Here is a 27,008-nt window from a genome sequence, read left to right as displayed (position 1 = left end):
AAAGATCATAAACTAGAATGTCACAAAACATGACTTAGTTCATTAGAAGTAAAGTTGTTGTAAAGTCGGATTGCATTTCTCACTAGATCAAGCACACCTTGGCAGATGAATCTCATCTATGTGTTGAATATAAGCAATTTAAAGCAGAAAATGTGTGTATCGACTATTACCAATATTTACTGTCAAATATTCAATCTACAAGTCGATAAAAATTTTACAGTTATGGAAGGACTTCACATCTGTTGCTATGGAAATGGAGAGCTGTCTGCTCTCGTCAGCTTTTCAACAATGCATATATGTTTGAGAATCTTAATGCTTGCATGCTAGGGGACGAGTCAGGCAAAATACTGGGTAGTCATCTTGTAGTCCGTCATTCACCAGACCATGCCCAATAGATAAAGTCCCTTTGCCTTCCATTGATTTCATGAAATTACCTACACCCCATTCTGTTTTAATAGTGGATTAATAATTAAAGTAGAACATCAAAGTTTTTGCATGTACAAGTATTTTATTATTTTTTGCATTTTGGAAAGGGGGGGGGCACCATAATATTTTCAGTGTTTAGGGCTCAGGAAGGCCTTAATCTGGTACTGCATGCATGCATACATACATACATACATACATACATACATACATTACATACATAGATACATACATTACATTACATACATACATACATACATACATACATACATACATACATACATGTATACAGGATACCCATCCCTTTCGGCAAGCAACTGGTTTTCCTCTCACTATATAAATCAGTTCAGCAGCAGCGTACTTGATTTGATACTATCTAGAAGTATTGTGATTTGTTTCATCATCCTGTCCCTGATAGTGAAGGGTGTGTTTTATTGGTGGTCTTAAAATCCAATGAGAAGCCTAAGCACAGTCTTGCATTCATAGCAGTGGAATTAGGCTCTTTTGGACAAGGATGCTGCCATCTTTCCATTGGATGTTAGCAATTAAACTAATCGTTGACAATTAATAGCTTAATTACTGCAGTAGGGAGTAAGCTTGTTTGCTTGAAAATGTGTGGAACTATTTTTAGGTATAATCTTTTAAAGATATATTTACATTTCCATAAACTTCTTTTGTTTCTAAATGACGTCCATGAAATTAAATACCAATAAATATGTATTTTTGAACTAAACCTCACAGCTTGAAGCATATACATTTAAAGTGGTTCACAGTATGTCAATATCACTGATACAAGATCAGATTCAAATTTGTAAGATTTTAGCACGACTGTTGATTGACCAAAAGAGCTTTTAAGAAGATGCGTTTTTCACCCGCAAGTTTGTTATCACTACGTCTCTTAAACTACTTTGTCACAAAACTGTACACATGCATTCATTTCAAGGTCAAGTTGGTCCATACTGAAAATGCTGCTGCTCAGACATTCATTATGGCCACCACAGCAGCAATCTTGGAAATTTTATCACAAATCTTCCAGAATGGATGTTCATATATCAATATGGGGTTTTCATCGGTACGGTAGACATCTTGAAAATCTTGTGATTGGTACTTCTCCTGAATGGAAAGTCATATTGACATGCGGTTTTCACCAGAAGACTTCTCATAATGTCAGGTTCATCTAAAATGGAAATGGTTTTTCTCAGAGTTCCAACATAGCTGCTAAATAGGCTTGAAAATAATTTTATTCCTACTGCTTCAAGCTGGATGATCATAACATTTCACTGACGGACTTTTTACAATGTCTAATTGGACCTAAATGAAACTGGTGCCGATTTTTTATCCAGTATTGCAGCCATGACAGTCATGTTGAAAATTGTGTTATTGCCACTCCTCTTCAATAGAAAGTCATGGCATCATTGGCTTTCACCTGATCTCTATATGTTGTCTAGATGGATTTATATGAAAAAGGTGTCATTCTGACATCTAGTTTGGCCATAATGGCAACTATCTTGAAGATCTTATTACCAGTATTCCTAAATGGAAAGCACTATCGACATTGGATTTTCACAAAAAGATTTATTACGTTATCTAGTTGGTCCAGAATGAAAATGGTACCAATCTGAAATCAAATATGGATGCCACAATTAGCATATTGGAAATTTTGTCTCAAAATCTCCTGAATGGATGGTCATATCAACATTGGGTTTCACCAGGTCTTCTACTGGTGTCTAGTTTGTCCTAAATTACAATGTTGCCAATCTTACATGCAATATGACTATCATAGTGGCTGATTTAAAAATCTTGCTGCTTACGAGTATCAGTGTTGGTTTAACAGATGAAATGGTCTTCAATTCCTGGAAGTTCAGTTCACTTAGAAGAGCATCGGTTCCTTCCAGGGACTCTTTTTTTCTGCAAATGTTTCTTATTTCAAATTAATGTACTATTTTTTAATTTTGTTTTTCAGTGTGCTGGGTAGAGTGTGCATCATTTTAAAACCTTAAAATGACAACTGACATTGGGAAGAACTGTGTAGTTGAGATTCGTCCTTTTGAAAATATATGGAAAACACTTGTAGAGGAGAAAATCGCTCTTCATGAAAGAGAGGTAAAATAGAAATGGTGTTTTTTTATTGGCATAAAACAATTAGACAACTGTCATTATATGTGATACACAGATACCTTGCAAGCATTTTTGAAACAAAGTCCTTAGCAGCAGGGATGGGGGCAAACAAAGCAGTGATTTTAAAGCCTCTTTTGTCATTTTCAACCCCACCCACTCATGTCTAAAAAATATGCTGATCCCCAGAGACCATAAAAAGTGGCTTAATGGGCTACACAGCAACCCACTACCCCGGGCTGGTCTAACACACTACCAGTCAATCCTGCTGAGACCTCCACATGAAGCTGGCTCAGACAAAGTTGCAGTGGAATCATTTTTATTAGGAAAATATATTGCTGTGTGTAAATTGACAGTAAGAGGGACCCCAGTTTGTGTGGGTGGGTGCTGCTTGGAAGAAGAGAGTGATAACAGCCACAGTGTACCATGGAATATTGCAAGGTGCACCAGCAAAAGCTGAGAAAGGTATACGCACTAATATTGCAGTGCCATTTATGCAGAAGGGGGACATGAATAGAAGATGGCTGTGTCATACGTGCGACAGCAACAAGGCAAGCTGCAAGCTGCAACACAAGGAAAAGCAGGCCAGGACGTGATTGCTAAGTTGCTCAGCATAGTGCATGTGTGCTAGGGTGGAGACCATTGTTTTTGTGTGGGGAAATGTATTGCTTGGTGCATGCTTAGACGCATGTTAAAGGAAACCTTACATAGTCTATGCAGCAGAGGGGCTAAGATGTCACATGCACAATGGGCACGTGTAGTGCTCCAAGAGTTTCAAACACTGGCTGTGGTTTCTGGTTAAGACTGGCATGCTCACACACCTCGAGGTGGCTGAGGCCATCATCTTCTACAAAATGCAGACAAAGGCCTGTTTGCTGGACAATAAGGGATAAAAGCCTTGCTGCAAGCATTGGTTAATGACAAGCAAGAGCAGAGAGGCAAACATACTGGTCAGTTATGACATGGTATGGCTGGAGTATGTCATCACTAACAATAATAATAATAATAATGCTTTATTTATAGAGAGTGACTCATTAGTCAAGGACTATTCTCCCTTGAGGCCCTCTTAAGGAGAGTATAACAATGCACATTATATGAAGATAGCAATAATTACTTTTTATTTTGACATGTTTGGTATTAAAATACTAAATTCCATTATCTATTAGAAATACAGACATGCTCATGATATCTTTTCTTAAATACTCTATTGTTTTCAGCAGATTTTACATGTAGTGGAAACTTATTCCACAGAACTGTACCAGAGTATTGGAAACTCTTTTTAAATTGCTCTGTTCTTGGTATTGGTGGTAGAAGGTTTCCATGTGATATTGATCTCAACCGGTATTGTGTTGAAAAAGGCCTGAATAAGTCCTGAAGATACTTTGGTGCAGTTCCATGTAGACATTTATATAAAAGAACTGCCTTGTGAAAATCTATCCTGTCATATATTGTGAACCATTTGTGTTCTGTAAATAATGCTTTTGAGGGATGATCAACAGATGCATCTAAAATTACATGTGCTGCTTGTTTCTGAAGTTTATAAATCCTGTCAAGCTCAGATTTAGCACAGTTTCCCCATACATTAGAACAATAATCCATTGTTGGAAGAATATATGACTTGTAGTATAGATTGTGAGTTTCCATAGGCAAATATTTCTTGATTCTGCTGAGTAGGGCAATTTTGGATGACGGTGTTTTACGAAGCTTATCAATATGGTCATTCCATAATAAATTATTATCTACGGTCACACCTACAAGCCTTTCATGTTTGACATTTTCAAATGGATGATTATTTATTGCAAGAGATAGTTCTGGGTTCCCTGACTTATGTAGCTTTTGTGATGTCTCCAAAATCATAATTTTGTTTTAACTTCATTAATTACCATCCTATATTGTTGTGCCCAGTTTTGGACTCTATTAAGGTCTGAGTTTAATCTTGTTTGGATAACTTCAGTATCAGAACTTGATGTATACAAGGTTGCATCATCTGCAAACAAATCTGTATTTGTGGATTCATTATTTATTGGTAGATCATTGATATAGGTAAGGAAGAGGAGAGGGCCCAAAACTGAGCCTAGAGGGACCCCTGAATGAATAGTGCGAGTTTGAGAGCTAATATTGCCAATGCTTACTTGTTGAGACTTTTGGTTTAGGTATGATCTAAACCAGTTTAAAAAAAGATTGTCGAACCTGTAACAGTTCAACTTTTGCAGCAGAATTTCATGATCAACAAGATCAAAGGCTTTCTTGAAGTCAAGGAAAACAATCCCAGTCATATGTCCATTATGCATTTCTTTCAGCCAAAGATCAATTAATTTGGTAAGTTCTGTTTGGCACGAGTTGTATTTTCTAAATCCTGATTGCGCTTTATGAAATAGAGAGTATGTTTCAGAAAATGTATAGGCCTGAAAGGCTACATGCTTTTCAAATAGTTTTGACAATACAGGTAGAATTGATATTGGTCTGTAATTTCCTGGATCCTCCTTTTCTCCTTTCTTAAAGATAGGTGTAACCTTTGCACATTTCAATGTTTCTGGAAAATTACTACTCATTATTCATAAGTTTATGATATGCGTTAGTGACTTCGTTATTACTGGTGCAGCAATTTTAAGAATTCGTGGACCAATACCATCCAATTCAGAGGATTTATTAATATTCACCTTAATTAGCATATCAAAAACATCAGCTTCACTAACATTAGCTATTGAAAAATAATTATCATCAGGAATTTTAGCTCTTATAAATAAATTAGAGGAGCATCAAGTTCAATTGGGATGTTAGTCTGGATCTGAATACTGTTACTGGAGATGCTTATGAAGAAATTGTTGGACATTTCCACAATGTCTTGTACAGAGGTTGCTATATCATCATTTTGCTTAAGTCTAGGGGGAAGACAACTGTTCTTGGGTGGGCTCGAGCATGAGCTCGAAATTTCTTTACAGAATGCCCTAAACAAACTGGAAAACTGGTGCACATGTAATGGCATGGTGGTAAATACTGGTAAAACTAAAATATTACTTATCTCAACACGGCAAAGAAGGACAAATCTTGATAGTGATGAACTATGTCTGACATGGAAGGATACAAATCTGCAAATAGTCTGTCATGATAGGCTACTTGGTGTTCTGGTAGATAATAACCTATCATGGACTGAACATATCAAACATAACAGTAAAAAAGTCAATTCAAGTTTATGGCTTCTCAGTAGGATAAGACATTTTCTCCCTGAAAGGCACAGGAAACTATTTTATAACAGTTACATACAACCCTATTTGGACTACTGTAGTACAGTATGGGGTAATTCAAATGATAAAAACATAGCAAAGCTGGCACATCTTCAAAAAAGAGCATTTGGGCTAATATCAATCCAGAAAGAAAGCAAGGAAAGTTTAGCTGGTAGGTTAAAAATATTACCTATTAAAGACCGAATCTGTTTGAGAAAAGCCAAATTAATGTACAGGATTTCTCAGAATAGTGCTCCTGAATATTTACAATCACTATTCCAGTATAGGCTACCTGGTAATACTCCTCACCTACGATCCATGTCAACCAAACAGTATAAAATTCCCAAACCAAATACGGAGTTATTTAAAAAAAGTTTCCAATACTCTGGAACTCTGCTCTGGAATAGTATTCCAGCTGAGATTAGAAATGCCCACTCTATTTCCTTCTTCCAAACCCAATATATCCAGTGGCTTCAGAGATGCAGCTTAAATAAATGAATTCCTTTGTATGAGGGCCTCAAGGTAGATTAGTTTTTAGCTAATTGTGTTACCCTCTTTAAATAAGGTCATTATTATTATTGTTATTATTATTATAGCATGTCTAGAAGCTCATCAGCCACGTAGCCAAACTGGAGTGCCGCATCCAAATCACCGTCTTGTTTTGCATAATGAGCTTCATTGTGCATAGCAGTCAGCTCATGACAGATACAGCAGAACACTTTCAGTCGGTAACCTGGATCCCCAATGGGAGACAAGACTGTGGGTACTGCCATCAAGTCACAGGGTATGTTCAAGAGGGTTGGCTATACCCAAGAGGGTTCATTTCTCTGAATGGAATAAAATGCTGGGGAGCTACACAAATGTTTTCTAAAAGCTAAAAATATGTGCTACAGAAAGCTAAAGTTTGATTGCAGAGAGCCTTAGAGCACAGAGCATACTATAGTTCCCTTTACTCGGCCAGGCAGTTTTTGTTGTACCATGTAGCACTTGACAGCATAATCCAGGTGCATGTGTATTAAATTCAGGCATCCTGTTAAGGTAATTCTATCCACGAAAATACATGAATGTCCAATTGAGGACCAGGCCATGTGTAGCTATGTGTTAGGCTACACAACCAGCCACTCTAAATACACAAATGGGCACTAAGGCTTTGCGCTGTTGGTGCTTAGTAGATAATATAGTACAGGCAAGTCAGTCTTAGGAACTGCATGCTCTAGCCTATCAACCCTTAAGAACCACACAGGTCAGTAGTAGGACATTTTCCTCCTTCCAGATCTCTCATAGAGGTAAGTGCTGTGCCAATGTATTTGAGAGCAGGTGTTTCTACAGAAAGATGACTAGCTCTGTCACTAATATTGCAGGCATCGGTAGGTTTATTTGCCTATGAGATATGTTACTTCACCATTTAGGCCACCACAACATCAGGCAGCCGCCTAACCCACTCAGTTTTACTCTTTGCAGTCTCGCATTCTGCTGTTTCAGCCAGAATGGCAGAAATCAACATCTACTGGGTTTGATTGTGCAACTTGGCCAGAGTACAATTGAACAGTTACATAATGTCCCATGCACAATGGATGTTGGCCTCATCCTGCCTCACCTAAACATTGAGCTTTGCCAAATTTTGTGACAGAGAGCTCATACCTGGCTATGGTCAACCTGTTGGCCTTGCAACTGTTTTTTAAGGTAATTAGATGCTCATTGCACTTATGTTGGTACTCGACCTGTGCAGCTTGGAGCTGTTCCACAGCCTTGTTGTGGCATTCTGTACTGTCTGCATCTGGTTTTCATACAATGTAGATAGCACTTCTGTGGTTTTAAGATTGCTCTGCCAATCATCATACCAGTGGTGGCATCCATTCTTACCTTTAGACAGACATGATAATATTTAGCAGGAATTATTTTAGTTAACATGTCCTGCATCCAAAGAATCAACGCCATGGTCTTTGCTGCATCTTCAAAGTCTGGGCAACCATGGTCAGTCAGTTTCATTTGAAACAAGTGTTTGAGAATCATCCAATTGCCAGCTTCTAGGTCACTGATTACTGCTCCTTGCTGAAAGAGGTTTCTGAGGACTTTGAAGTTCAGTGATGTAGAGATCTTGCACCTGCGTTTCGCACGCTATTATTCCCATATATATAAAAAGGGTTGAACATATGCCTAATAGTGACTGCAAGGTCACTCACAGCTTTTGCCATGGCTGTTATGAAGTTTTGTGTATGGTGCATTGTTTGCCAAATTCTAAGTAATAGCCAAGGTGTCAAGTGGTATGTGTGATTGGCAATGCTGTTACAACTCTATGGTCATAAATTAAGTCATGAAAGAAGCAAAATTAGCAAGTTTTGTAAAAGTTAATTAATTAATTATCAAAGTCATTAAATAAACATTGAAGAGGAACTTACAGTATTATGACATGATTCCACTATAATCCCCAAGAGTTCTGTTCAAGTCCACATGAATCTATTGTTCAAAATGAATTTCAGATACTCGAATGTACTGGTCTGCTAACAGTCCTGATTTATCACAATGGTATTGTACATAAGTCCTTTGAATAAATTAACTATGGCTCAGAATAATATCTTATTTGAACGAACACTTTGAAGTTCCAATGAATAACGTAAACAAAAAAGTCTCTCCTATCTAAACACACCATTAAATACATCTGCCGATGAATGGTATAACAAGAACATAGATTTTAGGTTTGGGACACCCTTGATTGCCACCGACACTTGGTCAATCAGGGTACTGTAGAAATACTCAGTATCGCGTATGAAATCAGTGTTTTGTATCACAACCTTGAAGAGCATTTTTCTTTAACACAATCTTATAGTGACTAAGCACTCTGGTATGAATTTCCCCATGTAATGCTGCTATATTTGTTTCTAACAGGCAATAGTGGTAGTATGACATGTGGTTTAGTAGCTTGAAACTGAGTGGCACAAAGAAACAGTTCCCAAATGTGGTAGCAATAGACATGTCAGGCTAGGAGCCAACACCGACATGTATAGTGGTAGTGTTTGCATTCTTGATGCTAAGACTGCCTGAATTGGTCTTCACTTTTTCAGTCAGACAGATTATAATCCTTGTAGACACCCAATACATTGGCATTGTCAATGCTGCCCAGTTTGTTTCCTTTGGGCCTTATAAAACCACAGAATGATCCTAAGAAGAAACAGAGTATGAGCAGCTACAATCCCGACTTTAGCTAAGGATGGGGACTCCATGGCCTTTACCAGGAGGTTGACGCCTTTTGAGAAAGGTTTGCAAGTAATTTATCGCTCTTCAGGAGGTTATTGGCCAAGTTATCAGCGAGGTCACACACGCCTAGCAGAGAATGTGTGAAGCCTTTTCTGCAAATTGGGAATTACTATAATCTTGATTCTAACCGCACACTGAAATTCATCCTAAGCACAATAGTACTCGCAGTCACAGGAGAAGATAAAGGCAGCACAGTGCATCTTCATCCTTGGCATCTATACCAGCTTCTGGCTGTGTAAAAGAATCGGTAGAAAGGAATCTGGAGCAGCTGGCCAGAATGTTGAAAATTCTGGCAGAAAATCGGCTGTGACTCTGCTTGGTATTAGGTCAGTTATATTATTATTGCTGGGGATTGCTGGCAAGTTATGCCATTTGCCAGTTTGCCAGAAACCTTCTTTGCAGTTCTTTGCTCTCGTTATGCAGACAAGTGAGACAGCTAGGTGCAAGTACTCAGGGGAAAAAAAATGTATGGGTAAAAGCCCAACATCAATGCTGCCCATGATTAGTCCAGTTTTATTGTCTTTGTGGTCTTAGTTCTTCTGACACCTGAATTTTCTGCATGTGCCTTTTTCAGTTGTTGCACTTATCCTTTCAGACATAGATGGGTCGAATCATACCTCTTTATTTTTCATCTTCTGGATATGTTGATCTATGCTTTGCTTGGACACTTGCTCTAGCATCCTGGTCTAGTTGACTCGAACATTGGTTTTGACCACATGTAGTCAGCCATCTTCCAGATATTGTTGTTATACTGAGCATGGGTGCCAACTTTATTCTCCATGCCAGATGGTACAATGTAAAGGCTGCCACAGAGGATGTAATTTAGCTTGGATGTGGTCATTGTGATTGTGTCCTGGTAATTAGCTATCGACTTGGTAACATTGTTAGTGATTTGTGTGTATGATCTTGAGAAACTGACTTTGCACATCAAATCCACTGATAAAATAAGTGTTTGGGCCTGGGCACCAAAGATTGCCCCCACATATTCCAGGACGCTATTGCTGAGAAACTAGCCAGCATAAAACTGTGCCATCTGTTCAGCATGATGTACACAAACCCATTTTTTAAGTTGATTATAGTGATCCGCTGTCTGTGCATGATGTTACTCGATTTGTGTGTGCCCTGTCATTACAAAAGAAATCTTTTAAATGACTGCATGTTGGTTTCATTATTTTAGCACACAGAAATATATAAATATTTACAGCATTTTGTTTACTTTGCAGACAGCCTAAATTATACAGTGTTCAAACATTATATAAATAATCTAACATGCAGTCTGTACTAAATTGAATTATCACTATCAATCAGTATTAGAATGTGGTGAGCCAGCTAGTTTAAAAATAACATATGGGCAATGTATGATCAATAACATGTTGTGTATCATAGGATTTGCATAAGTTTTGGCTGAACAAAGGGGCAATTGAGCCTCCAATGCATTCTATGTCATTTGCTGTAAGAACGACAATGTCATGGAAACGTCCTTGAAGCTTAATTTTTTTAAACTCGCTAATATAGTGCTGAAGATCATCTTTTTTTTTTTAATGTGAATAATGTCAGCACCAATGGAGGAGGTGTGTGGGTCTGTTGGTGAAAGAGGGTTTAAAAAAATATTATTGCCCATGGCACAAGACTGAATTCACTAGACAATAATGTGATAAAAATTGAAAACCCATGAATTTCATGGTGGTCCCCTTGTTATCTTCAGCCATTAAGATGCCAAGACAATCAGTGATGAAATCGACTGAGGTTTTGCAAAGATTCATCAAATGTTGGAAAAATATACCAAAGCACATTCAGGATGGATTCTTGACAAATACTTGTGAATTGGTCTTCAGACTTCCCCATATAAACCTTTCCACAGATTGAGTTCCTTTCAAATGTAAAAGTATGTTCTACTATAATCATTGATAATTCTGAAAAACAATGACAATGAATCTTTCAAATAGGTGCTCATGTCCTTGTTGCATTCCATGAGTTATCACACAGATCCTCCCTGCAAAGACTGTCATTACTTGAATGAATTTATGTTTGGAGATATAGAATTCCACATACAGGCTTCAAAGGCCATGCTCAAAAGGTGTGGAAAACTCATCCTCAGTATTGATGTTATTGTGTTTGCATGGAACCAAGTTTTATATAAAACAGTCATCCCCACATGTATTAAGCAAAAATGTATTTGGGTGGACTGTGGTTGATCTGCAGTTGCTGGATGGCCCATGCACACAGGACCATTATGTGTGGATCAAAGATCTTATCGGGCTCCTTAATCAGTACAGCAAGGACCAAAGAAGAAAACTTCCATGTGGACATGGTCTGCATTTATTCACCTCAGAGGACTTTTACAATGGTGACCAGGTACAAAACTGGGTGAATAAAAGAGCATGTCAGGTCTTAGATCGTCATAACATAGGGTAGTACCATAACATTTACAAGAATTATGCCCTTTGACTTTCTGTCTTTCTAACTTTGGTTTTAACAACATAAATTTACCAGGATTTAGTAGTTTGATGAGACCTTGGACAAATTGAATTTCCAGCTTTCCATGACATAATTTTAGCCCTTGTGACTTTAGTTTCAACAGAAATACTTGATGAAGGGCTGATTTATTCTGATTAGACCTTAAAATGAATTTAATTTTCAGTGTTTGACATTTAAAAGAGGTTTGGCCACTTAGTGACTGCCATTGGCTTAATTTTACTATGGAATGTTGGATTTTAAACAATTTGTTCATGCATCTTGATAAATGAGTTTTATTTCCAGCATTTGCCTCTTGTTTCCTAATTGCCCTTTCTCCTAACTTAAATTTCTGAACACAAGTTCCTTTTGTGAAAGCCCTTTGGAGAGCATGTTCTGTGTGATGCACCCATTGCAAAATAGCTCTAATTTTCCCCTCATTTTTTAATTAATATTAAAAAGTAAAATGGTTACCATAGTTGTCTTTTTGCAATTACAGGACAAAGATGAAGCCTTTCTGCTTGGGGATTTGGGGGACGTCATCAGTAAATACAAGTACTGGGTTGAAAAACTTCCAAGAGTAGTTCCATTTTATGGTATGTTATTTCAGACAGGAGTTGGGTGGTAGATGGTGGGGTTGAATGCAGTATATTGAGTAAATCCAGTCCTAGTAGTGCGTGAATTGTTTGCATGGTCATGTTTTTAATGGAGAGTGTGCACCTAATGTGCTGATTTATTTTGATGTATGCAGGTGTTTGTGTGTAGTCTCAAAACTCCTTGTACAGTATTCAATATAAGGAAATACTTTTGCCTGCAGGGGAGCATCTGACCTTATCTAATTTTCTTTGGAACATGATTTCAGTAACGAATTTACAGTTGTGTAGAATTGTTGTGGAATTGTAATGGAACAGTGTGGTAAGCTGATTGAACAAGAAATGGGGCATTGCTTGATACTGTTGGTTGAATGTGCTAGTTTACTGCAGACTATTGGCTTATGAATGAATGGTCAACTTTTTTTTATTTTTTTATTACAAATACAAATTCCTCAGAGCAGTTTTTCTCCAGCAACCGGGTTCAATTTAGGATTCATGGATATGGGGCCAAAGGTCCCATGACATTTTCTTAAGAGGACAAGTCAGCTGCTGATGGGCCAATATTTTGTATTCTTCTGTTCTTTGTACAATATAATATTAATCAGCAGCGCTTATGGGAATGTCTGTTGTCTGTCATCCTTCTGTCCATTAGTAAAAGTTTGTCATCGCTACTTATCCTAAATTATTTGGAGTATTGCAGTGAAACTTACACATACATCCCATGGTCTAGGTCCACCCAGAGCTTCTTAGTCAAGTTGTTACAGGTCGGACTCATAATCTAAGGATTGTCAGTTCGATACATGCCCAGGCCAGCCTGGGTCAGCTGCCTCTGTGTATCCTTCAGAAAGGCACTTAGCTCCCTTCTCTGTTAAAACTACTGTTAAAGGTCACAATTCCAAATGTAAATGAAATAGTGTTGCTTGTTCATCAAAGTTGGTCACCACAATGGCTGTTTTGAAATCTTGATATTGCTTCTCCAGAAGAATAGATAGTCATATAGGGTTTAGACTAAAATACTTTTTTAGTCTAGTCGGTCCAAAATTAAAATGGTGCTGATCATGGCAGCCATTACACCAGAAGACATCTTATAATATATAGTTGGTCTTCAGTGAAATTAGTGTCGATCTGATATCCAGTTTTGCTGCCAATGTGGCCATCTTGAAGATCTTTCTATAACAACTCCTCCAGAGGGATGGTCATATCAACATAGGGTTTTCACTAAGAGACTTCTTGTAGTGTCTAATTGGTCCTAAATAAAAATGATGCCAATCTGAGGGCTGATATGGCGACCATGGCAGCCATTTTGAAACTCTTGTTATTGCTATTCTTTATAGAACAGAACATCATATTGACATGGAGTTTTCACCAGAGGTCTAGTTGGTCTTAAATGAAAATGATAATAATATAGTGTCTAATATGGCCATCACAACAACCATCTTGAAAATTTTGTATTTGCTACTTCTTCTGAATAGATGGTCATAACAACATGGAGTTTTTGGCTAGTTTATTTGGCCCTAAATTAATATGATGCTGATCTGAGGTCCTCTTTTGAATTCCTGAAAGCTTGTCTTCCCCAGTAGATATTGACTCTGTCAAATACATTACCCAATCAAAGTAACATCAGGAATTACTTCTGCTGCTGTTGTGTATATTCATATTGTGTTATTTGTATTTAATTTGTATTGTGTGATGGACCTTTGTCAGTAATTGAGGGTAGAGGCTTACCTGACTACTCACTTTGTTTTGGTAAACAACATATTACATAAACTAATACTAGTCTATGATTTTTGTTTACATTTTAAGTCATTATTACATGGAGGTAAACATGTTTACAGATGTTAAGTTCAAGTTTTGTTTATATAGAAATGTTCTGGAAGTAATCTTGTTTATAAATTTGATGGGAAAACAAACTTTTGACACATATCTGTAATTGTGTCATATTTTTAAAATAAATGTTGTTTACTTCATAATAACTCATTCCTATTCTTATCATCAGTCTTTAGAGGAATAAATTTCAGTTGTGTTCAGTTGAGACGATTTAATTTATTTATTCAAATTATTCATTGGAATTACAAAGTGCTCATTCATTGTTTTATGACTAAATTACTATTTTGGAATTATTGTGAATTCATTCAAGGACATTTTGGATTATATCATGATACATCAAGACCTTTAGTACACTAGTACATTCCAGGTTATTGACACATCAGCACGTTCAAACTTGGAATTTATTCGGAACACCACTGGAGTTCATTTGGAATACTCTATACTTTTGGACTTGAGATAAAACTTTTAGGACCATTTGGGATTGAACTCAATACTGTAAGTTCCTTTTAAATTTTAACTGTCTATTCTTGGTAAATAAATTATTTTGTTGAATTTTATAAAGTTTAAGACCATAGAGTGGTAATACTTTGTTCAGAATCCAGCCCGCTCATAGACTTGAAAACTATCCCCGTCTATACAAAGGGACATAGGGAAGTAACCCTTACAGATTACCTCTCATCACCATGCTAGATTCCACTCTGTATATCAGATATATCAAGTTTTAACTTTCACTTTATCCTGTCAACATGCCTCAATGAATCTATGAAATTATAACTTTCCTCACAGCTGTCCAACTTTTTTTTCTTGATACAGTAAGTAAAATGATCGTTATGTGTAGTACGTGCTATATTTGTATTTATTTCAGTGAATTTTTAGATCTTTGTGAATTTCTTATTGGTTCATTATGATAAAATGTATATGATCAGTGACCACAAAATTCACTTCTCTGTCATATCAGTTCTCTGTTTTAATTGATAGGATGCCACTTTCACTTGTGGTACAAAATCTGTTCCTGGCTCACCATCATTATAGCTGGCTCAGGTTTTCTCCTCCTTCCAGTGCCAAACAATGCCTCCTCTAATGCCCCCAGGCAACTCTCCCATGTTTGCCACTCTCCTTCTGTTCCAAAAATAAAGGACTAATTTATTCTCTTACAATGAGTGGTTGATACAACTGGCTTTGAATTGGCTCCTCATCTCGTTTAGCCAGCCACCCTCTCACCCCACCCTGGTCCCCTTCACACTGGAGGCTCTGATTGATCCCATGAATGCTGATATATTGCAAAAGGAGATAATGGCATTGCTAGTCAAAAGGGTAATAGAGATTGTTTGAAAACTGGCATCATTAAGGTTCTATTCAAGACTGTTCTTGGTCAAGAAAAACTAGCACTGGGAGCTGCTCCCAGTTATAGATTTAAGCAAACTCAAATGGAAAGAGCAAAGTTTGTCTGTTTGTTTGTATGACCCAATGCATACACAATAATTGTAGACCTGATGCATATTTCCACATTCCTACCCATTTAGCATCAAGAAAATACCTGTGTTTTGTCTACAAGAGATTAGTTTATTATCTCATGTCCTCCCTTATGACCTCAACCTCAGCCCTTGGGCTCTTACCCTGACACTGGACCCCATCATTACCCTCCTCCAGATGACCTCCTCATCTAAGATGGCAGCAGATCTAGACAACATCCTACAAAACCACTTGGTAAGTTTGGTTTTGCTCCATGACATGCACAACCTTCTTCGCCTCATTAGGGTTTGTGTTAAATGCAGGGCAGCCAGATCTTGTCCTTTCCCAACAATTCATTCATCTGGACTTCCTCACTCATATAAGTCTAGTTTGGCAATAGTCTGTATTGTTCTAATCTTGGAGAGAGCTTCTTACAAAAATATTATCATGGTGAGGGAGTTTCTTCAACTCTTTATCCTCTTCAATACAGCAGTGGATCTCATGAATCTAAATTTGCTGATGGCTCTCCTCTATCAATGGCAACTGATTTTCTGTATGTTAGATCAGCAGATGGAGATCCCAATGGCAGTCTGATCATGTGCAAGTTTAGCACGTTTGGGGGGGGCTTCCTACTGGACTTCACCATGGTCAGTGGCAAGTTGACACAATTATAGGGCAGAACCCTTGATATCAACCTCTCATAAATGAAGGCAATCCTCAAGGCTTCTTGCACTTGGCAGGATTGCCTTTATTCAAACACAGTCCTAATAATGTCAGATAATTCAGTGGTGGCAAATTACCTTTGAAAACATTGCGGAACAAATTGTCACCACAACTGTGCGTGTTAATATGGGACTACCTTTTATAGCATTCCAAGCATCAAATAAACACTCAGGTACAGCATACTCCAGTCAGGCTTAATGTTCTGGCTGATTATCTATCAAGGAGTGGACAACTTCTGTGCACTGAGTGGTCCCTCCATTAAGATACATCCCATCGAGTTTGCAACCTGTGGGTTGACCAGTGGTAGACCTGTTCATGGAAAAGTGGAACAACAAACTTCCCACTTTTATCTCCCCCATTTCTGGCCCTGAAAGCATGAGCTGTCAGTGCTCTTTCAATCAACTGAGAGGGAATATGGGCCCATCCTTTCCCTCAAGCAGTTCTGATTTTGAAGTTAATCACAAAAATGAAGGACACATATTGCAAGATAATCCTGATTGTCCCTCTCCAATTGGACAAATCTTGAGTTACCAATCTGCTCAAGTTTATGGCAGATGTGCCCAGGAAAATCCAAGTGACCCCAAAGCTTGGTTGCAGTTGCCAGTCTTTCATCTATGTCCAGAGGTAAACTCCTGCTTCATGCAGGGCTCTTGTCTGGCATGCCTTACACAGAAAATTCTTCCTCTCTTCAGTTGTGAAGAGGATCTCAAGGGCTTGAAGAACCTCCACTATGAAAGAATATAAAGGGAAATTACACTGTGTTTTTTGTGTGTAACTGATACTGTAATGTGAATTATGTCACACCACTGTCATCCTCCATTCCTCAGCTGGCTAACTTCTTTTCTTTTCTCTTTGAAAGCAGTAAGCTAGCACCAATAACAATTAAGGGATATCATTCCATGATTTTTGACACATTCAGACTCTGTGGGTGACTTGACATTGGTGACAATAAAGGTCTTTCAGACCTGCTGGCCAACTTTAATCTATCCCAGTCTCGCTTACCATGTTCCCAAAGTGGAATCTTTCATTGGTTTTGACATGACTTGATTCTTTTAACCTTTGTCCACTGTCCCGCTGAAGCAATTATCATACAAGACATGCTTCCTGTTAGCCTTGATTTCATCATCATCAGTAAGTGATTGTGATGCTCTGTCTGTGGATCCTGGCTATCGACAGTTTATATCTGATGGTTCAGTCATTAGAATGACATAGTCTGGTTTCATCATCATTAAGTGTAATTTGTGTGTGTGATCTGAATTTTTAATGTAGCGTTAACAATTTTTCAGTCATTCACTACAATGTATGCAGTGTGGCAGTTTATAGTGATGTCTAGCACTGGGGCATCATGCCACAGACGTATAGCATGATGTCCCACCTAGTCACATTATCCTGACACCAGGCCGACCAGTCCTAATACTAACCTCTTAATGCTGAGCACCTAGCGAGGCAGCTGTTTGTACCATTTTTATAAGTCTTTGGTTTGACTTGGCTGGGGTCCGAAGCATCATCATTACGAACACTCTTCCATTTATTGGTAACGAGAAAATAATTGTATGCCCCCCTCTTGTTGATCAATCCTTTAAAAGAGGCAAGGTTACAAGACCTGGTACCTGCTCTCTGAATCACGCAGTCTACTTGGTCCAGATGCCAGACTTATCATCCCACTGAAGACATGAAAACAAGACATAACCCCACAAACTTTATCCACCTGTCGAAAGGGAGTCAACATTCAGATGGTATGACAGATGAGGATTTCATCTCATGAAATATAAATTATTTTGAACAATCCTTAACTTGCATTGCACCATGCAATGTCTAAAGTAAACACATACTATTTGCGTGACATGGCCTCATTGGTCCTATGGTTACTGCCCAGATAATCACTATACCACTCCACTCCTAACACAACTGCATTATAGGTAGGATCAATCAATATTCAAGTATTTCCTTGCACATTTGTGTATCGCTAGGAGAAAGTTTCACCTTTGAATTAGAGAGTTCTTTTGACCGTACAGTGTACTTTTAGGTGGAGGCTGGATGTTCAGCATTTCCTAATGTTAATGTGATTTTGGTAATGTATTTGATAGAAATAGGATTTTTAAATATTAAATTAGGTATCTCTGAAATTTTTTACTCAGTCACATTGCTATAAATTCCATCTACTACTTCCTGCAAAGAGAACATCCTGTTTCAGACAGTTCCCATCTTCAAATTGGCTATATGTCTGTTTGCTATACAGTGTGCCACCAGCAGGGTAAGGGTAGGTAATCTGTAAGAGTTACTTTCCTTTGGCTATACAACATAAAGACATGGAGACTTGCTAAGTCGGGGGTGGGGTGGGGGGGGGCTGGATTATGGAGGTAGCAGAAGTAATTCCCAACATTAATGTGATTGGGTAAGTATTTTTGGAGAAAAATAATGTACTGTATAATTTTGATTTAATAAGACATTTAAAAGATTTATTTGCAGTTTGAGCCCAAGTATATAACATGCCTTAGCTGTACATTTTTGGATGCTATTGTGATGACCATCTGTTTATTATTCTCGAACTATGTCGTCTATTGTTAGTAGAAAAGCTATTATATCCAATTAGAAATGTTATTTTTCTGTCAGCTGTGAAATGCAATGATGATTATGCTGTGCTGAAAGTCCTATCAGACCTTGGAGCTAGCTTTGTCTGTGCGAGTAAGGTAAGAAATCAGTCATTTTGTAAAATTTGCAATAGGTAACTGATTTTTTCTATTTTGTTTACTTTTACAGAAAAGAATCAGGTATTATACAGTAGAAGTCGTGTTGATGCATAATTGACTCCTTGTGTAAAATTATTAGCCTGGATGCAAAATGGCCATTTGATGTAAAACTTAAGAAGCAGAATGTAACCTATTGTCAGGATTTATTTTAGTTTTGTTCATTATACCCTTTGCTTCTCTGCAAGGTTGCATGAAACAGTTTAAAAATGAATAATGCACATTAGATTTATAATGTAATTAATTATTTTTGAATCAAAAGTAAACTTGAACCCATTATTTGCAGATTATATGGTAAGTGTTACACACACAGATGACAGCTCATGTTATTTTGTTGTTTCTCCATACATCATGGAATTGCTTCAGCTTCTTGCAGAGAATAGCTTTGCACACACAGTTCTCCAGGAATCACATTCAGCAATCACTGGAGTGGACATGGTGTAAATAAAGTGGCAGGAATTTACTATTTATGACCCCAGCAATTTTTGCATGCTTTGAAGATTTTTATTGAGAAAGATCAAGCATAGAGGGGCACTGATTTACACAATGTTGGCTCTATAAATTATTGGACATTTTTTTTTATTCTTCCAAAATCCGATTTTAGATAACAACAGCATAATTCATGAAAATTGATTATCATGATATGTTGAGTGATGCATGTAATTTTCATGTTTTTTTTAATTTATAGTTTTATGTTTTCAGAACCATAGACAATTTCTTGCCATCATATAATTAGGACTATTAAATGCACTTCTTTGACTGTTAAAATGTGATATATTTAGAATATAATTTACTAAATCTTTACATGCAAAAGCTGGTACAACCATGCTTGTTAGTTATAGAAATCTTGTATGCAGAATGACAGAAGCCTTAGAAGACCCTTGGTTGCTAAGTGATCTAAGGCACTCTCCTTTACAGATCACCAACATCCCACTTCTGTTAATGTGGATCCTACTCCCAGGCTCTGCCAGTGTGGGTATGTGAGAAAATTGCCTTTAGCTTCCTATGGGCTGGTGGTACTTCTTAGTTTTTTTCCAGGTTCATCTTTCACCAGATATGCTGTAAAGCCTGTCATGTACTAAAAAATGGCATTAAATCCCAAACAACAAAAACAGAAGCCTGATGAAAGTATAGTTAAATGTATAAAAATCATCCTGGTGAATATATTAAATGAGAGGGAGGTAAATGACCATCCTTGCACTGTCTCAACATTGCAAACAAAGCCCAAACCAAAAAAAAAAATTAAACATCATGAACTGATGATGTCAATATCAGCTAAATGTCTGATGAAAATACAATGTACCCAATTATTCTATTCCTTTATGTGTGTGTAAGAGAGAGAGAGAGAGAGATGGGGGGGGGTAGGGATACATTCACAACTCCTTGAGACAATATTCTAAATCAGTTCTCATATTTTCATGACACATTTTTCCCCCCAACTGTCTCATTGTAAAGAATGCTATATATACGATGAGAAAGTTTATATGCAACCACTATTTAAAAAAAAAAAATGCTTGATCAAAGTGGCAAAAGTGGTAAAACAGGGTTTTCTTTGCAGTCACATCATCATTGACACTTAATTGTCCCATTGTTTGGAAAGATGTCTTTAACAACATGTATATTAATAAATTTACATATAAACTGTACAACATAGTGGCGGGAGGAGAAAGAGTAGATTGTGAGCAGTAGCTGAAATATGCATGGCGGGACACTAACAGTGAATTTCATTATTTTAAAATAAAATCATGATTGGGAACCGATGTAAAATTAAACTGCAAGAATAATGGAGAGAATGAGAGAACAATTAGTGAATGAAAGAATTAAAATCAGGGATGAAAGGATTAGGTGCATGTTTTCTCAACATTATGTAAATAGAATATCCAAAACTCCAGCTTCATTTTTGCCAGTCTAAACAAAATTTGAGAAAGAGAAAGAGCTTTATTCATAATTGCACAAGACAAGATTACATCACTGTGTTTATTTTTCACTAATAATAATAATAATAATAATACCACTACTACTACTACTACTACTATTACTTTATTAGTAATTTAGGTTAATGGCCCATATTACAAAATACAAGTAAATATAATGTGCACCATGGTGTAAAGACATTAAATATGCTGTTCATCATGAGTATACATACATAATTTCCAATAATCAGTGCATTATATTATAAAGATGTTACTAACTCTACCTTTATGTATATTATTCAGCATTTACTTGAGTTGCCAAAGACTGTCTAAGACGAAAAGCCATATTGATTCTGCTATGTCTCATGAGGGATACACATTTTTGTCTACATACAGATAGAGATAATAAACTTAAGATTTTGTATGTCTCATGAGGGATACACATTTTTGTCTACATACAGATAGAGATAATAAACTTAAGATTTTGTATGTCTCATGAGGGATACACATTTTTGTCTACATACAGATAGAGATAATAAACTTCATTAAAGTATTTATTTCTTAAATGGTCATAAGCTGGACTAAAACTAAGATCAGAAAATTGAGAATCAATAAAAGTAAAGAGCAGGACAGCTATAAACAACATGTACATGCATTATAAATTAAACAAAAGTCCCCGTCCAGTGTACACTAAGTTTTTCTCTCTTAGGTTTAACTGAAGTGATGTGAAAATTAAACTAGCTAAAGGAAGTTTTGATTTCATTAGCATTGTTGGGAGAGGCAAGTTTGATTAAGTTTTTAAGTCTAAACCTATAGATCCATTACATGTGTGAGTTACTGATATCCTTGTATGATGATGCAAAATCTGGGACTAGACTGGAATCAACAGTTTTAGTATTCAAGTTCCAGGATGTATTTAAAAAGAGCCAGCCCATATTTTTTTATGCTAAATGCTTGCATCATCTACACTCCCCTTTTTAGAAACCATGTTGTTATGCACAAATTTAAAGCCGTATCTTACTGCCTAATATAAAAGAGTCATAAACAATAAAATGCATAAAACAAAGCATAAGAATATTATTCACTTAACCTGACAAGTCAATGGCAGTTCATAGCAAAAGAAGTTTATTTACCCCAACCCCAAATTTATTACCTGCATTTCTCACATCCAAACATCATTTTTAACACCAAGTGATGCTCACAGTGCAAACACAAGCCATTTTCCTAGGTGATAATTTTGAAAAGCATTTTCTACTAAACAGCTTGATCCAACTCAAAATAGTTGCCATCCAAACTGTTTTCAAGATATTCTATCTGCCTTGAAGCCACCAGCAATCGATTCTGGGGGAAACTAATGATAACAGTCACTAATTAACATATTAAATGGGGAAGGTGTTATCATTAGTTTCCCCCTGGAAGTGCCTCTGCTTGAACCCACATGCCGACTGCAATGGGTGGCTAGCTCTTCTTTCTAACCAACTATATGTATTTAACTGTATACATACTTAATGAAGTAACTATGGGTTGGTTATATGCATCACATCAATTTCAAGAAGAACACAAGCCCAAAACATCTAATTCACAAATACATGTATATCCTTAATTATTGTACAGTACTATCAGAAAAAGTCACATCATGGTGTTAAGTTAAGAAATTTGACACGGGGCCAATTTATGAATATATCCCCTGCCACCATAACTTTTTCAAGAAATGGCATCCAATCAACAAAACCACATTGAAGATGAAAGGGACAATAGGAAGCCTCTCAAAAGGTTTAAACAGTCAGGAATATTCCAGTTCTTGGAAAAAATCAGGAAAGGTACATTTATTGGACATTATGTCACGGTGATTTGGGTATGTCTAATATGGTATGTGAAACTGGAAACAAACTCCCACTGAGAAATCTTGCAAGGAACCTTTGAAAATTTCACTGGGTTTGGAACTGCAGTTTCTAAAACTGTACTGGAAATAATTGAGGTCACGGTGTATTTTACATGTTGAAAATAATGATCGCCTTTGCTTTTCAGTTAACACTTCTGAACTTTTTAGATGTGTTTTTTTCCAGGTTGACAATAGCATTACATAATATTTTGTTACACCGTAATTGATAAATTAAACTAGACTTACCAAGTCGAAGTTTGATTGTAATTTCATGAACCCCATAAGTGCCTTAGTGATCATATGAGATGATGCTGGTCATGTGGCTGATCAGTCTTAAGAGCAAAGAAATGGAAGCCTCATTGTCATATTGGGTGGGAAGTATTAAGGGTGGGCATTTCATTACTAAGGCACTTATGGGGTTCATGAAATTACAATCAAACTTTGACTTGATAAGTCTAGTTTAATTTATCAATTTCACTTTCCCCATTAAGTGACTCATGATTCCATGAGATTTCAGAATCGAGGCTTCCATTTATCAAATAGATTAACAACAACTTAAGAAGAAAAACTTTTATATGCTAGTAATAACCAGATAACCCAAAATTACATTGTAGATTAAATGACTATTATGAAATTTTAGATGCTGACAAGACCTTTGTACTGAATTCAGTCTTGTCTGTAATGGGCTTGTGATAGAATTCCCTGAAAGTACAGGCACTAGCCCAACCAGCTGCCTTCAAGATTGTACCCAATTGACCTTACGCCAGAAGGTAGATCCCTCCGCCTAATGAACACGTGACTTGACAGCCTCCGACAAACATTCTGTGAAAATGGCGGGCATGATAACATTGAAAGAATACCAGACGATATTGGTGAGCAATATTTGCCTTATGAAACAACACTGAGACAGAGACAGAAAGCGAGAGCATTTATCCATTGCTTGCACTTCTCTAAGTTACATCGGTATGTGGAGAACCCGCCCCGACGTATCTGGAGAAGTCACCCCAGAGTGGTTGGAGAAGTCGCCCCATTTGGTTGGAGAAGTCATCCCAAAACTTGTCACCCAAATAACCTTTTTATAACAGAATTAAGTCATCTTTTATGTGATTCATATTTATATTTTATATATATGCGATCACAAAAGAGATATTAACTAAATTAAAGCAATATCATAGTGATATTTATAAGGACGAAATTAAGTCTGTATATTGTCTAATGAATGACAGCAGTATAGTGATTAAAAAGGATGATAAGTCAAATACTATTATTATTGTGAATCAAGATGATTATGTTATTTTTTTGAACGTCAATTAGAAATTAAATAAAAAATGTCAACATGCATTAATGAGATCGCTAAAAATAATAATTCCGTATGTGAGGAGTTTGATACTTTCCCTCTTAACATATGTACACCTCGATTCTACATATTACCCAAAACTCATACAAATCCTGACCATAATTTACCTTTAAATTTTCCAGGACGACCCATTATATCAGGTTGTAATTCATATACTGAAAACCTATCCAAATTTATTGATAGTGTTTTACAACCTTTAATGAAATCACTTCCTTCATACATTAAAGATACAACTACTTTCATTAAAAAGTCGAAGTCTATTCCACATCTATCTGATAATTTCAATCCTGGTATCATTAGATGTAACATCACTATATACCAACATTCTGCATGCAGATGGTATTGAAGGATGCAAATATTTTCTTGATAACAATCCTAATAATAGCACACTATCTAGCGAAGATATTTGTAAAATAATAAAAACTTATCTTGGAAAATCATTATTTTCAATTTAATAATACGAATTACATATAGATAATGGGTATTAATATGGCTCCTATATACTCTTCCCTTTCATGGGTGAATTAGAAAAGGATTTTATTCAAAACAAAAAGTTTAATCCATCTCTTTGGTTCAGATTTTTAGATGACATATTTATGATCTGGAAGCATTCAACTGAAGAACTGAAAAAAATTATTGATCGCCTAAATCATTTTCACTCGACGATTAAATTTACTTATTCTGCATCTAGTACACATGTTTCATTTTTAGATGTAAATGTAATAAAAAATATTGATAACACTATCTCTACAAATATTATTAAAATGCATCTAATGATTTGAAGAGCAGAGCAAAAGGGACAGATAACACTAAGTACAGAAGCGGAGTTGATCAAATGGAAAAGTTGAAAAATTGCAAATTTTATAAATTTAATAAGTTATTAAGTTGAAGAAAAACAACAATAAATAAAGCCTTGACCATGTGGCGATATCTCAGAATTACTATATATGATCCTTGGGGCGACTTCTCCAGGCAAAGTAGGGCAACTGCTCTGAACCGTTGCGAAATTTGTAAATATATACAATAGCCGAGTTGATATCGACAGAAGCAGCTTGTCGGAGGAAAATGGTGGACGTAAACAGTGCCTGGAGGTGTGTATAATAGCGCTCGTTGATTGGTCAATCGAGCAGAATGATTGACAACTGGCGATAGGTCAATTGTACCCCTTAAGTACAAGCAGCAGAAACAGATGCTATGAGCCTGGAAAACTGATGTGTCAGTACCAGACTTTCTCATAACAGTCTTTATCCAGTTTGATATTGTGCCTTTAGCAACTTTTTTGTGTGGAGATTGTGTGCTGATGAATAACTGTGTTTCAGAATTTCTCAAAAGTTTGATCCATACATAATTTGCAAATAACGCTGTAAACAAGACACAACACACAATTTTTTTTCTCATATGGATAAGATTAAAAAAAAAGAAAGGCTTTACATGTTTCCCTGGTTTAGATTGTTTCAGCAATGAGGGAATGTGTCTTTGTACACTGTTAACACCAAATTTAATGCTATTTGTCTGCATAAGGTGAAGCATCTGACACCTCTGTCCTGTTAACAAAGCAAGCAGCATGACTAACTTCATAGTAAATTCCTGCAATGACAATTGGTCATTGCCTTGTAAAGAGAGAAAATAGTTAAACACAAGCCGCACATCCCACACAAATGAGTACTTTGGAAACAAAGGCTTTGCAATGAACACACCTCTCATAAATCTCTTAAGTAAAACATTCTTGCTTCAGGTGGATTGAGAATGAAAACTAATTAATGATGAAATTGCAGATCTGGCTGTATTTACAGAACTATAACCTAAACCTCTATCTACTAAACTCTTTAACAGTTACAGTCACAGATAGGTCAACTGGATTAATTTGTCTTTGATTTGAAAATAACATTCACTTTTGGAGATGACCCCAATACTGTTTTTTAGTTGATGTTCTCCATGAATTGATAATGAGGAAGGCAGCCGTTTCTGATAATCCTTGATTTTTGATTGCCATCCTGATAAGTGAAAAGCACCCATCTTCAATTTGTGGAGGGGGTGTCATCGTTGCGGATTGTGTGCCAAGTGTAGAATCTCTTATGGATGTGGCAGAGAAAACATGGACCAACTACAGCATGCAAAAAGCTTGGAAATCAGGGTTGTGTTGTCCATAGTAGTGCCACCAAAATAAGATCTGCTTTGCCTTGGGCCCCAACCAACAAGTGAAACTACTTTAAAACTGGAGTGGACATTAGATATCCACCAAGATATACACTGTCTTCTCTCTGCCATAAGTGACAAATAAGCATCAAAATCACCTTTATGCATCTTTAAGTATTTATCTTTATTGTTTTAGATCTTTATTATACAAAGGTGCATACTCTACACCTGGTTCTCTAGCAAGAAGTTTTCCCACAAGTTGAACCAATTCATGAATAGTGATGTTCCATTTCCACAGTATGTCAGAACACTGAGCAACGACTGTCTGCTTTATCTCAAGTTAGTCTGACAGTCATTGTGACTGAGTCCAGCAAGAATCGCACAAAATTTATTTTCTGGGTTGGTTCAAACACAGATTTTCCAGGGTGAATTATAGTTAATCCCAGTCCAACAAGTGTACAAACTGTTTCCTTAACATTTTGCCTACACTGATCATAAGAATTGCCCAACAAGCATTACTATCGTCAATGTATGCCACATTTGTGAACCCTAGCATGTCTGGTATCCAATGTGTAGGACTATGGTAATGTTCTTGATTTCCTCTCTTTGGTCCTGGTTCAGTATGCTGGTAACAAAATGTGGGGATGTATACAATTTAGGTTTACTTACCTGATTAAAAGGCAAGTAAATATATGACTGTATGCATTGTCAGTTATAGGCTGATTATTTACTTATTTAGTTTTTTTAAAAAACAGATTTTGATTAAAATAAGTAAACTAATACAATCAATTATGTGATGGAGATAGATTAGGGGCAACACTGAAGTACATGAATGAGATGTTCTTACATCGTAGGGGCTGAACTTGTTACTACTATTGTTGCTATATTGGTCAGGTTTTTAATACCA

At 36.6% G+C, this 27,008-nt stretch overlaps 1 protein-coding gene across 5 annotated transcripts in view; it reads left to right on the top strand.

Moving 5' to 3' along the window:
- Positions 1–27,008, top strand: part of LOC149806745 (ornithine decarboxylase-like) — a 135,242-nt gene that overhangs the window by 51,436 nt on the left and 56,798 nt on the right. For 4 of the 5 annotated variants that reach the window (XM_089957112.1, XM_089957105.1, XM_089957119.1 and 1 more), the window contains exons 2-4: positions 2,387–2,526; positions 11,971–12,067; positions 18,680–18,756. In XM_089957112.1, coding sequence (XP_089813238.1) covers positions 2,425–2,526; positions 11,971–12,067; positions 18,680–18,756 — 276 coding nt within the window. In that variant the 5' untranslated portion in view covers positions 2,387–2,424. Of the gene's footprint in view, positions 1–2,386; positions 2,527–11,970; positions 12,068–18,679; positions 18,757–23,356; positions 23,481–27,008 lie in introns of those variants that run through there. The other variant, XM_089957127.1, reaches the window with a different exon arrangement.

Source organism: Sinohyriopsis cumingii, chromosome 1, assembly GCF_028554795.1.
Source record: "Sinohyriopsis cumingii isolate HCF-2022 chromosome 1, ASM2855479v2, whole genome shotgun sequence".
Classification (NCBI taxonomy): Eukaryota; Metazoa; Mollusca; class Bivalvia; order Unionida; family Unionidae; genus Sinohyriopsis; species Sinohyriopsis cumingii.
This window is presented reverse-complemented; position numbering and strand designations above follow the sequence as displayed.